This window comes from Littorina saxatilis, linkage group LG2 (genome assembly GCF_037325665.1).
Source record: "Littorina saxatilis isolate snail1 linkage group LG2, US_GU_Lsax_2.0, whole genome shotgun sequence".
NCBI lineage: Eukaryota > Metazoa > Mollusca > Gastropoda > Littorinimorpha > Littorinidae > Littorina > Littorina saxatilis.
Window position 1 is genome coordinate 1,929,414 of NC_090246.1, and position 13,594 is coordinate 1,943,007.

General features: G+C 41.2%; 1 protein-coding gene across 1 annotated transcript in view; it reads left to right on the forward strand.

Annotated features, from left to right (window-relative positions):
- Positions 1-6,646: 6,646 nt before the first annotated feature.
- Positions 6,647-13,594, forward strand: part of LOC138957746 (paired box protein Pax-5-like) — a 255,055-nt gene continuing 248,107 nt past the window's right edge. The window contains exon 1 of the mRNA XM_070328817.1: positions 6,647-6,819. Within this exon, the coding sequence (XP_070184918.1) occupies positions 6,726-6,819 (94 nt within the window). The 5' untranslated portion in view covers positions 6,647-6,725. The remainder of the gene's footprint in view (positions 6,820-13,594) is intronic.

Consider the following 13,594-nt stretch of genomic DNA (forward strand, 5'->3'; position numbering starts at 1 on the left):
TTTGCGCCGTCCAAGGCCGAATCGCGTATGTTCTGAGATCTCGCAAGAAAAAAGTATTAGACGCAGTTTAATGACATTTTGCATACCATCAGATCAATCCTTTGTAATTATCTATTCCGCAGAACGACTCATAATTATTATTAATATGTTGTGAATATAGTTGATTCTGAACACAGTGTTTTTGTTTTGACACAGGCGTTTTTGGAAATCGCTCTTTTCTCTCATTAATCTTAAAAGGCTAATCTACAAGAAAAACATCATTTCTCATCAATACGGGCTATACTTTGACCGGGCCAATCGATTGAAATGAAGCGATTATCCAACGGCTGCGCCGCCGAAGGCTGAATCTAGTCATTTACAGAGTGATACAACTATTTGCATGACGTCGCGGCAAGCTGAAACACTCCAAATTATCGCCCCAGTTCCAAAGACTCGCAAAGGAAAGATATGCTAACCAGATTCATGAAATTTTGCGTGCGATACAATCAACTTTCTGTTATTATAAGTTCAAAGGAGCAACTTACAAAATATATCATAACGTCGTTGAAAGGGTTTATTCTGAACACAGTGTTTTCTTTTAAACACATGCGTTTTAGGAAGTCGCTCGATCTTTCTTCTCAGTGATCTCAAGAGATAGATCTACCAGTAAGTTTAGTACATTTGTTCTCATCAGTATGTGCTTTGGCTTGACCTTGACAAGCGATTGAAGTGGAAAAAACCCAAAGCTGATCAACTCTCGCAGTCATACAAAAGCTGAATCAGTTACGCAGTGTTCAGTAGCGGGACGCACCGGTATCAGAGTATGCACAGTGAAAAACTTGACGTCGCGACAAGCCGAAATTCGAAATTATCGCCTATTTTCCACGAGCTCGCAAAGAAAACTTATTTTAAACAGAAAATATATTGTGTAGTGAAAGATCTCTGCAAAAGATATATCCAGAAGTCTGTTCTCATCCTGATGTAGATTTGTTGGACTTCGCCTAGCGATTAACATAAAACGCCTTTCAACTGTTTCACCGCCGAAGGCTGAATCAAGGCATGCCGTGAAATGTCACAGGAAAATATGTTATAATTTTAGGTTTGTCAACTCCCCACCAAAGTTAGATCAACGAATTAGCAACATCTTTAAAAAGAATAACCGAGCCTTCCAGCTGTGGTAATGATTTTTTTCTCCGCGACGCGGCCTTGAATAGATCCATCAGTTATACTGAGTGGACAGATCTAACAAGAACAGCAATTATGCTTACATATGACTCGCCTTCGCCACAAGTATTATTATCAGAAACAGGCTATTCACGACACGCAGGACCCCGTGACCCAGCAAAATTAACAGACCCAAGGAGAAGGTTTGTTGGGGGACAATGAAATTCCGGTTTAAAACACGTGGACAAAACACGTAGCTACCTCACTGCAACATGGATTGCTTCACAGGACCGATCAGCACACAGAAGCCCTTTTCGCAGTAACCTAGCTGTAGATACTCGCTTTGCAAAGTAAATTCTCGGTAAAACGTTCTCTCACAAAACACACACACACACACACACACACACACACACACAAACTCTAACACATACATTTTGATCCAGAATCACAAAGACAGACAGACACATACACACATGCATACATACTCACGCACACACGAACACAAACATACACACACACATGAATACAGACAGACACACGTGCACATAGACACATATATGTCTTCGCTCTCATTCCGTTAGTGCGAATTTGTTAATCGCTGTTGCCTCTGTGGCTGCAATATGTGGCTTCTTCCAAGTCAAGCGTGCATCTTGGGTTACTCCAACAAAAGGTAGCGTTTCAACCTTAATCGGAAGGTCGAGGGTTCGAATCCCGGTCGCGGCCGCCTGGTGGGTTAAGTGTGGAGATGTTTTCCATCTCCCAGGTCAACTTATGTGCAGACCTGCTAATGGCTTATTGTTTAAGACTTCAAAATATTATCAAAGATCACTTTGACAGTGTTACAAAGGGTTGTTTGGCAAAAGCTCATTCGCACGGAATCGACGTGATGATTTCTTTGAAAAACAGGTGCTATTTGTGGCCAAATGTCTAAGTGATCTTTGCTAAAAAAAATGTTAGTCTTAAACGCTTTGGCGAATAATTCTAATTAAATTGTGTTGTTGAGAAATGAATTTCCTCCAAAAATGTCTTTACCTTCACTTCAGTGTTAAAAAAAATATTCATTTTTACGATTTGTGTAGCATGTTGAAGAGACACGTTTGCCTGCAATCACGACTCGCTTGACCCCTACCCTGTATAACACAATTTATGAACAAGTAAAAGATAAAAACGATTAAATACTATGCATTTGTCGTAGAGCCAGTAAAATATCCTCTGCGAATCTGTTTTTCGTTTTGATTTATCTTATCTGGTTCACATTTTACGACAATTTGAAAATGACGAAAAATCACTCGGAACAATGGGCGCGAATGCGTTGTGTTTCTTTTGCCGGGGATTGTGCACGCAAGCACAAAACTAAGTGCGCACGGAAAAGATCCTGTAATCCATGTCAGAAGTTCGGTGGGTTATAGGAACACGAACATATCCAGCATGCTTTCTCCGAAAGCGGCGTATGGCTGCCTAAATGGCGGGGTAAAAACGGCCATACACGTAAAATCCCACTAGTGCAAAAACATGAGTGAACGTGGGAGTTTTAGCCCATGAACGCAGAAGAAGAAGAAGAGAAGTATGGCGCTGAAGTACTGTATAATTTAGTAATATCTCGATGTCTTTTAGACTATGATCCGCACTGGGTTTTGTAGCACGAATTACCTGATCTGTAGGTACATCTCATTGAATGTGTAATGTCTGTTTAACGATAGCTACACTTAGTCACCTGGTGTTCTTCTTTGATCGCGATATGTTTGCAGAATTCAATTCTGTGCTACAATTTCGGTCTGTTCTGTTTCATCTTCATGCTTGTGTGTTTATTGATGGTATTGTTATAATGCTGAATTCATTTCCCGACGATTTTTGAAATTCAGTAAAGTGTGACTGATGACTTCAAATGACTTTTATGGCGCTGAATTGTTTATTGTTCTTAATTGCTTCTCATAACTAATGATCTGACTTTTTGGCGCTAAATACCTGATGTTATATTTTAAATTTTTCTTTGTTCTGTTCTGCAATTGTATTTGTTACATTTCATTGATTAGACAATTTCTGTTTTGCTGTGAAAGTTTTTTTGTTGAAAATATGTTGTTTGTGTCATTATTGCATTGCTGGGGATTTTGTCATGCTGGATACCTAACCTTAATTGCACCGCAACAAGGATAACAGATATTGTGTGTGTGGGGGTGTATGAGAGAGAGAGAGAGAGAGAGAGAGAGAGAGAGAGAGAGAGAGATAGAAAGAGAGAGAGAGAGAAAGAGAGATATTCACATACACACATAAGCATACATACATACATACATACACACATACATACCTGCATACATGGATATATATACACACTTACACACACATAATTTGCTATATAATCGCGGATATACAGGTTAAGGAAGAAACGCACACATTTTCAGTCAGGCAGATTAAAATATAACGCATAACTGCAAACTTGTGCTGTAGTTAGTGTTTTCTTGTTTGGAAGTAAAATTATTATCATTCAATGTGTGGAAATATGCTAAAATGTGAGGTTACAAATGTTTTTAAAGATTGACATTGCGGAACATTAATACATTTTATAGTTTTTATTTTAAATTTATTATTTTTGAAAATATTGATTTTCAAGCTTAAGTTGTAAAGTTTTGATTATACAGCATCAAAAGTATGACAGCTAGATTGTACACAAAGAGATCTTCAATTTGATATATCGTATGACATATTTACCTGTAAAATCACTGAAGATTTGCTTGTTCGCGTTTTTTAAATTTCGTGTGATGACGTCAATATAGCCTAAAATTGCAATCGGCAATAAAACCCTTTTTATTGCATTTATTGGTTCAACTGTGATACATTTGTGGTTGCTGCAATCTGTTTTATAAAATAAAACCGAAAAGGTCATTTCTTTTTGCTTTTTTTAATTTGTCGCCCTGTACAGAACTTCCCAATTGTGAAAAAATCGCATATTTGCCTGATTTTACAGTCCAATACCTCCAAATGTATATTTCTAACAGGCTTCAAACTTTGCACAGCAATTCTATAAGTACTTTTACATTTCAAACCTGAACTATAAGAACATTGCTTAATTTTGAAGCTGTTTACAGCACTCTAAACAATGCCTTCTGTGCACTATTCACGCTTAGGACAGTGGGCCTCCCTACAAATGACAATCGATTGTGGACAACACGATTTCAATCTCGCTCTTCATCCTCAAAGCCACCATGAAGTGACAGGTACACCAGTCAAATTACCACCTCCTACCCCCCCCCCCCCTCTCTCTCTCTCATGCATCAATCGTACAGTGAAAGGTAATAGCCGTGTTGTGATAAAGAGGTTGACATTGCAACAGGCAGCAATCCCCCTGAAGCCTTTCGGGTCAATGACACAACCGTCCAACGCTGAAGAAGAAGAAGAAGAAGAAGATGAAATGCCCAGCCACACATGCTTGACGAGGTTTTCCTCCTTCAAACTCCCATCGACCTTCTTTCTTTAAATGTCCAGCTTCTCCCACCTTCTTCCTCCTTGCGCCACTCATGGGTGACGGGGTTTTCTTCCTCCAAGCTTCGTCGACTTACTTTCTTTCAATATCCAGCTTCCCTCTCCCTCTTCTTCTTCCTGTATATATTAGTCATTCAGCGTGACCATTCTCGTATTGACCAACCTTTTTCGTGTCAAGCTTCTCTTCTCGCACCCCCCAACTCGTGCCTTAATCATTCATTCAGGACGACAATTGTTCTTACATCCTCCTCCAGTAACTTACTCTCCCCGTGACCAGCTACTGTCTTATCTTCGATCCCCATATCCTATTCTTATAATTCAACGTATGTTTCTCTTCCTCATTCATTCCAGTAGGGGTCATTCCAGTAGGGGTCATTCCAGTAGGGGTCCACCCCTCCCCCCTCCCCCCCCCAGCTTTCTCATGCCAAGCTACTCTCTCCTCTTCCATCCCTCTCCCCTATCCACAATATTCGTCGTCTTATTCTCCACCCCCCCCCCCTCACTCCAGGAACTCCCATCCCACTCTAATGTCCAGCTTATCTCCCTCTACCCGCCTCCCTCTACCCGCCTTCCTCTACTACGATACATTGATTCATCGACCGTTAACATTTTTGTTCTGTTTTCTTCCTCTCCACTGTACTGACCTGACCTGCCCCCTCCCCCCCCCCCCCCCCCCAGATCAAGCTTCTCTCCTCAGATATAATCACGAGAGACTGGCTGGGTCTAGCCGGGTCAAGTTAGGTCGAGGTGTTGTTGTTGTTCAACCCGTTCAAGCTGTATTATTATTTTTCTTTCTGATAGCATCACGATATAGGCGGACATAAATTTAATGAGATGCAAGGCTACATTTGTACGATTATCAATGGTGTTCAATTAAGAACTAATGACGTTCATGTTCAAATATGTGTAAATATCCGTGTGGAAGGTAGTGTTGTGTTCGTGCGCGCACGGTTGCTTGTAGGCTCGTCTGTGTGTCTGTGTGTGTCCGTGCGTGTGTGTGTTTTCGGTGTACGGTGCGTATGTGTGTGTATATGTGTGTATGCGCGTGCGTGCGCGCGTTGCTTTCTGGAAAAAGTGGGTAGAGGCCAAGATGCCAAGACTGGACTGTCCCCCCCCCCCCCCTCCAACAATCGACAAGTCTTGACGAAAATCGAAATACAAAGGCTTAAAAACCCCTTTATCTTCAGCTGCAAGTGACGGTCCAATTCAGCAGCGACTACAATCGTTCGCCTTTCACGCTCCGATTCTTGTTTCTACACCCGCTCAGCTGTTCCGAAAGCCTGGGGGCAAAACACAATGGGGTGCAACGTTATTTGCCTTCTTTCTTCACGGGTGGTTGCTTTCCATCAAATAGCTGAGGCCTTAGGTCTTTGGCTGGACCGAAACAGCGAGCCTTTAATCCTCTTAAGCTTCTTACCATTTCCTAATCCGTGTCCGTTTGTGCGACTGTGAGCGCGTCCGCGCAGATAGCACATGTTTACTTTGACCCGAGCTCATTATTTAGCGGCTATAATTTTAGCAAGTGAAGACAATTTTTTGGTCTCTGTTTTGGGTTTCTTTTCAGTTCGGAGGGGTATACAAGCCGCCGTGTAATATGACAGGGGGAGAAAAGACCCCCTAGTGATACAGGATCCCACATACTGCCGTGTAATTAACATTCCGGGATTAGAATGCCTCTCTTCGGCAGGTGAATTCGCCTGCAGCACAGGCGAGAAAGTCGTCGGCGTTTTGCTCGCAACGCTCTAAAATTGACAGTCGATTCTGCTGTGCAAAAGCGGACAATCCATAATTCACAATCCACCCTCATACCGTGCTGACAAATTCGTGTATCCAGTAGAAAACTCAGCGAAACAGTTGTTGTAAGCACGGCTCCCAAATTGCTACCGTGTGGAACACCAACCAGTCGTAATACAAACTCGCAGGTAAAACGCCGGAAGCTATCCCTCAAGCCAATCAGACAGCGAGGTCAAAAGAGGTCAACCAATGAAAGGCGAGCAGACGAGAATGTCGCAGGACTGTTGTGTGTCGCGGCGAGTGTGACAAGTTGTCGTTCGTTCCCAGCGAGTTGTGTGTAGAGTAGTATCCCAAGCGAGAATCAGCCAGGCATGGAGGCTTCACGGTCCGAGAACACAGAAACCTTTACCGCTGCGCTGCTGGCGCACAGTCGTTCAACCATGGAAGGAACTGACGTAGTTGCAGGTAGGATAGTGTCACACCTGTCTTGTCCCTCAACCTCTTGTCTTTTTTGCATATTGTTCGTCATACCCCGCTGCATGCATACTTTTCATTTCTCGCTCTCTACAGTCCGTCTCCGCCTCTCTCTCTCTCTCTCTCTCTCTCTCTCTCTCGCTTCTCTAGAGCTATCGCGGCCGTCGAATCAGCCTTTTGCTACTGTTCCAAACTAGTGCTACTGTTCGGTTCTATACCTACACGTGAGCGAAAGAAACAGGTGTGCACAGGTAAATTTCGGAAACGAAACTGGTGGATTTTGTGTCACTAATACCTCCACCAGAATATACCACATCCGCAAAAAATGTCCAAGTTTTCTGTTAACTTTGTGTGATGGGTAGTAACCGCTAGAGTGGAGGAGAGGAACAGTATTGCTAGTACCGTGTCCATGTGCGTGGTGTTTGTAAGTGGTGTCACTCAAGCGTTGTGTTTACTCTTCACGCTACGCTCAGTCATAACTTCATTCTTGTCGTGTGCTTTGCCCTCATAGACCTTTCAACCTCGCTCCGACTGTGAGCCTTTTGTGGTATTGTTGATGTTGTGTGTGGGTGTGTTTTTGTGTGTGTTTTAGTGTGTTTTTATATTATATTTTTACGATTTTGATTTGGGAATATTCTTACTTTTAGAGTGAGTCATTCATTAGCTTAAAAGTACATTTCAACAAAAACTAAGCGAACAAGACTAGTACTACTTTAATGCATATGAATGAACTCGAGATTGGATATTGAGTTCAGTGATGGCATGCAACGTTGTATGTCTTTTGAGGCAGCACACTCTAAGATTGTTAAGTAATGTGGGTGTGTATGCTTTCTCAACAATTCTATAGTTCTGTCTCACTTGTGACATTTAAAGAGTTGTTGTTGTTGTTGTTGTTGTTGTTGTTGTTGTTGTTGTTGTTGTTGTTGTTGTTGTTGTTGTTGGAAATAACAGGTATGAAAACTTAGTCAATTCAATGAACAATGTTTTGGGGTGCAGGATATTCAGGCATTTGCTGAAAGATGTATTGATAATTTGATGGGTTGCATAACTGTCAGTGCTTTCCAAATGGTTAACTAACTTACTATTCACAAGATAGATACTTCTGTGAAAATAAGGCTTGCAGTACTGTATATTTTCAGAAAATGAAACAAAGAGTAAATCATATATTGTATGATTTCACTCAGCAATAGTCTTTCTGTCTGCCTCCCTCTGTTTCTCGCCATGCCTCTCTCTGTCGGCCGTCCGTCCGTCCGTCTGTCTGGCTGGCTGGCTGGCTGGCTGGCTGGCTGGCTGGCTGGCTGGCTTGCTGTCTTTATCCCTCTCTCTCTTTGTGTTTCATGTCATCGTCTAACCAAAAATGTGTTGTTGTTGTGTTGTCTGTCTGTCTGGCTGGCTGGCTGGCTGGCTGGCTGGCTGGCTGGCTGGCTGGCTGGCTTGCTGTCTTTATCCCTCTCTCTCTTTGTGTTTCATGTCATCGTCTAACCAAAAATGTGTTGTTGTTGTGTTGACTTGTATATATGTAAATGCGTATCCAACCGCAAGTTTTTACCAAGCCATGTGTGAATTATGTATACGGTTTCCTTTCTCGGCTAAAATGTTCCATCTGCAGGAGTTTAGCCTCGCTGTTGTGAACTTACGTCCTGCTGTGGATGTTATTGTTTTACGATTCGTTTGTATTGATTTGTTGCATAGGGCTTTCAGGAGGGAATAACCAGAAGACTTCAACTCGATTTGTTTTCTATTGATGTGGTGAATTTAACGTCCTGAAATGTGAAGTCATTTGTCTGACTTGTATAGATTCACACACCTTTTGGGTTGATGTTGTTAGTTTTTCGTCTTTTGCGTCATCATCGTCTACGACGTCGTGGTCGTCATCATCATCATCTTAGTTCTACCCAGGCTTTTGCACTGGATCCTTATCATCGTCACTTCTTTTAAACTCATGCCAACAATCAGCATCGTGTTTGCTTCCTGTGCTATTTGATTATGGCTTAACTATTTTTCGTTGGATAGCGGTTTCAGTAGGGAATACTGATGACTTCCACTCGATTTGTTTCTGTGCAGAGTTTGAACTATTTGATGACCTATTTTAAAGCTACTTTTTTCACGACACACAAACTTCGAAGAAAACACCACAGGGTCGCGAGTGGTCTTTGATGTCTACACCACGTAACTGTCCTTCTGACAGCTCTAATCCTTTTTCACAGCCACAAAGACTGACCGACGGGGAGAAAGCGGTCCCCAGCCTATGTACTAACCCCTAGGCTGTGTCACATACAGACACTATAATTTGTGTTTCCACACCTATCGTCAAGCCGGGTGCATTGCCCGTAGCCAGCAAGCTCCAATTAACAAACCGTTTGAAGATGATACTAGTGTGAGCAGCGAAAGTGTCGGGGAGATCTGTATGAAGGCTTCTTTTACCTGGGGGCAGTTCTTGTCTTGATACCTGTCCTCGACAATTAACAAGGCAATTTTCAAGAGAGAATGACTGAAGTTACTACCATCGCAATGTTTATTCTCAAGGGCTACCTATAACATCATAAGATGGCCTCTTGACGCAATACGTGTCCTTGACAGAAGGGAAAGTTTGCAGGTTTTTGAAAGAGTAATTAACAAAACAGTCTTGAACTACGCGAAGTAAGAAGGGAGAATGAATTACACCTATCATTGTGCTGATAGTAACAGACGACAAACTGTTGTTCGCAGACTTGGCTGTAGCTTTTTTTCAAATTGTCTCGTTCATTGAGTCTGTTGCACTTTTATTCTTGTCCCACTTCATTGCGGTTGTTTCATCGTTATGTCCTTCTGCGTCACAAGAGAAGACTAATAGTAATTTATTAAAAAAACATGCATTCTATCACCAGGTAAAAACACACAAAAAGCACACCGGATTATGGATTTGTTGCCCAAATATGTTCCCCCTGCTGTCCAAACAAACCAAAGAAAATTCACTTGGGCCGGTTCTTAAAAAAATGTTTTGGTCGGTCAAAGCAATAGTACACACACTTCGATATCTCAGACCTCAAAGCTGTTTTAGTTACTTTCCCAGAACAAAACAGAAAACAGAAAACAGAAAACGTAGGTTAATTACATCCAGAGTATTTTTATTGTTGGTTTAAACAATGTTTTATTAAATCAAACATGGTACAACAATACAGCGATAAACAATAGGGACACGAACTCAAGCGAACGCTTATATTACGCGCCCTACGTTGAACTTTACAAATTAACAAAAAATATGATGTCGGACAAACATAAACTATGGAACTATCCAGGTCAACAGCATAGTTGAAGCAAACCAAAAAGAACAGGAAAAAGCTAGCAGGAGGAAGAGGGGGAGGGTGGAGGTGGGGCGAAAGAATGGTAGGTACATATGAAAGATGAAGGTGGTTAGCGCATACAAAAAGAATATACATAGTACATTGTAAACTGTAATCCAGTGGCAAATAAGCAGTAGTTCGCTGAATATATAATTGAAAAATGTAAATAAAATAAGGGTTGTTGGCATGGATATGCGTACTGGGTCAAATTAACAAAAACGACCAGATTTACAGATAAACGATTGGACACTTTCAAAAATAAGCTTGTTGGTGCGAAGAGAAAGGTTTTCGCTACCATTTAACAATATTTCAACATGTACAGGTAGTGCATTTATTGTAGATTGGCGAGCGTCTACGTACAGAGGGCAATGTGTCAAGTAATGGTCAGCTGTTTCATGCAGGTAGCCGCAAACGCACTGCAGATTTTCCTGTCAGTGGCGTTTGCACAGGTCAGAATTCAAGTTACTCATGTTTAGGCGCATTCTGCAGTGATGAATCTCTTCCAGTCGTTTACCACAGTAGTAATAGGCAGGTACGTTATAATCAGGAATAGTTAGATAGTGTTTGAATTCGCTAATTGAGTTAGTTGTTTTGATGTTGTCTGGCAAGTTGTTCCAAAGGACAGTGGTAGATGGTATAAAAGATCGACGGTATAATTCAGTTTTGCAAGTGGGAACTCTTCTTTCTGATGGTCTTCTTCGATGATAGGGGTTAACATCAGAAGTTAAAGGTGGCAAAAGTTGTGATAAGTAATGAGGACATTTGCCAAATACCATCTTGTAATATAAAATTAGTTTGTGTCTGCTCCGTCTTTCTTTTAGGTTATTCTTATTGTTGCGTTCATTGCTCACTTCAAGTCTGTCGCCAAGGAAAAGTGGAAGCAAAACGCATTTCAGTTTTACAAAGTTACCATGTACAATTAACGAGTTTAAGAGAGACTAATAGCGTTCCAAACGTCAGAACAGTCTCACTAAGTACCGGATTGAAGGCAAGAAAGGTGACTGAGAGATTATTTCTTTGAATTTGTGTTGTTGCTTATCAAGACCGTTTATTACCTCTGAGTTGTCAATAGATGGTAGTTTTAAAGGGGCTTGCTCCGTCATCAAACAGCTTGATAGTTTAAAACTACTCCACAAGGTATACAATTCGACTTTTGGGTTATGATAAAACAAGGTCCGTTTTGTTTTGAAGTCCTCAAGCAGCACACAAATCTAAGAAGTATAAAAGTTTTAATTTTATTTTTTTAAAGCGGTAAATGTACGGATTCAACTACAATCAATGCAGTCTAAAAACGTGGACCACGATCAAAGTTGCTATATGAAATGGAAACCATGCACAAAACATGCAACCAAGCAACAACAAAAACAGGAGTGTGATTGGGATACTAGAGAGAGTGAGCAATTTACCAATAAACACCCGGATCAATCATGTGATCAAACGATTCCATTTACAGTGCCCCCCCCCCCCCCCCCCCCTGCCCATTTTTAAGAGCTCCAGAAATCTGAGAAAATGAGGTCTTATAAAGGAAACTGAAAGTGAACTTAATTACCAAAGGATAGAAGTTTTAGGCAAAGCCTAATCTTACAACCTGTCCCTTATAGTCAGTGGTACAAACACTTAATACCGACGCACATAATATAGATAGTAAGAAGGAAAAGGGTTATAGTTTTTTAAACACACTCGAAAATGGGAAAACAATATAGTGAGGAAATTGCAGCACAGTTGCAGTAATGCATTGCATATAAAAATAGTCTTTCTGTGACAGGGGAGGCTACCGCTCCTTTCACAGCAGACTCTGCACCCGAGTTGTTGGCCTTTAAGTCAACAGCGGTGGATTGTAGAATTCTGTTTGTGATGGGGTCTGGTGGTTTCCGATTGTCTGTATGTTCATGGGAACCTTCGGGTTTGCATAACAGTTTTTATAGGGCTAAGAAATTAGCCCTAACATTTTCAATCCTGTTTGATTGCATTTCGCCTCCCGAGGTGATCGTAGTGTTTCGGCACTCGGCTACATCTGAATGACAAAGGTACGTTTACTAGGGTTATGAACAGACACATCGGAAAAATCAATGTCTTAAAAACGGGGAAGTCTATAAAGGAAATCCACTGTTCACATTTTCCTCTTTCTTGCTAGAAATATGTGACCTGTCTGAGTACACCTGCAAATACTGTTTGAAGTTTGATCGAAGCCACAACAGGCATCTTGTAAAGACATAAAATAAAGAAGAGTGCTGAGCAACATGGTTGGTATGAGGACAAAACTGGTTTATGTGTGTTTTGAGGCCGATAACACTTGTTTGATGGGATAATAGAAAGAGGTAGGGGTCCAAAAAACATTGTAGACAGTCTTACAGACAAATACACATGCACGTTTTGACAAAACATGCACTCGCACACACACACACACGCACGCACGCACACATAAACTCACGCACGCACATACACATACAGAGTCAACCAGATGTGTTTGTTTTTTAATCTGTTTTCTTCAAAATGTTTTTATTATTAAAAATTGTATGGGAATCGAAAACAGTCTGCTTCCGTCACACGAGTAATCTTCACTAAGTTAATCAACGGTGGTTTAAAGAAAACACAGCCCAGAATAAAACTTCTTATAGTTAGTGTCATTTTCATTAAAGGACGCTGTTTCTATAGACAACTCCCGTTGTTTTATTGAAATACATATTTTGCGACCCCAGATACTTGTAAACAATAACAAGTCTTGAACACGTGTTGCTCATTGACAAGCTCAACACATTTCACGACGATGCAGTTATTAAGCTTTTTAAGCTTTTCCCTGATATTTATTGGCCGAAGTCTGCTTCACTAAGCTCGTTGCACGAAGCTTAAATGGCACATCATTTTTGTTAAAGAGACTTTGCGAAGTCTTCGCGAAGTCAACTTCGGGCTTATTTCAGGACGGTTGAACACAACAGAGTATTTAAATAGAAAATGTTTCTCTGGTACGAAGAACAGGAAAAGGAGAGTGACCGAGGAATGTTGATCATGGACCAAATGAACTGAAAGTTTTCGGACCGACTGGCCTGTCTCGGGAGGAACATTGACTTTTGTCTCCGTGCCCACATGCAACAGTGACAGAAATGGAAAGAATATTATTTGTAGAGGTTGATATATTCAGTGTATTTTGTCAGCTATATCTCCATCTTCATATGCAGTTCATTTCTCTTGTTTGGGTTTTTATTCTTTTTCAAAGGAAATCGAGGGATTATTATGTAGGGTGTCTCACCGTTGATATTTTCAGTGTATTTTGTCAGCTATACCCTCATTTTCCTGTGTAGTTAACCTCCCTTGTTTGGGTTTTTATTCTCATTCAAGGGAAATCGAAGGAATATTATGTAGCGGGTTGCCTCCCCGTTGCTATATCAGTGTGTGTCGTCAGCTTTACCTTCATCTTCCCGTGCAGTAAACCTCGCTTGTGTTGG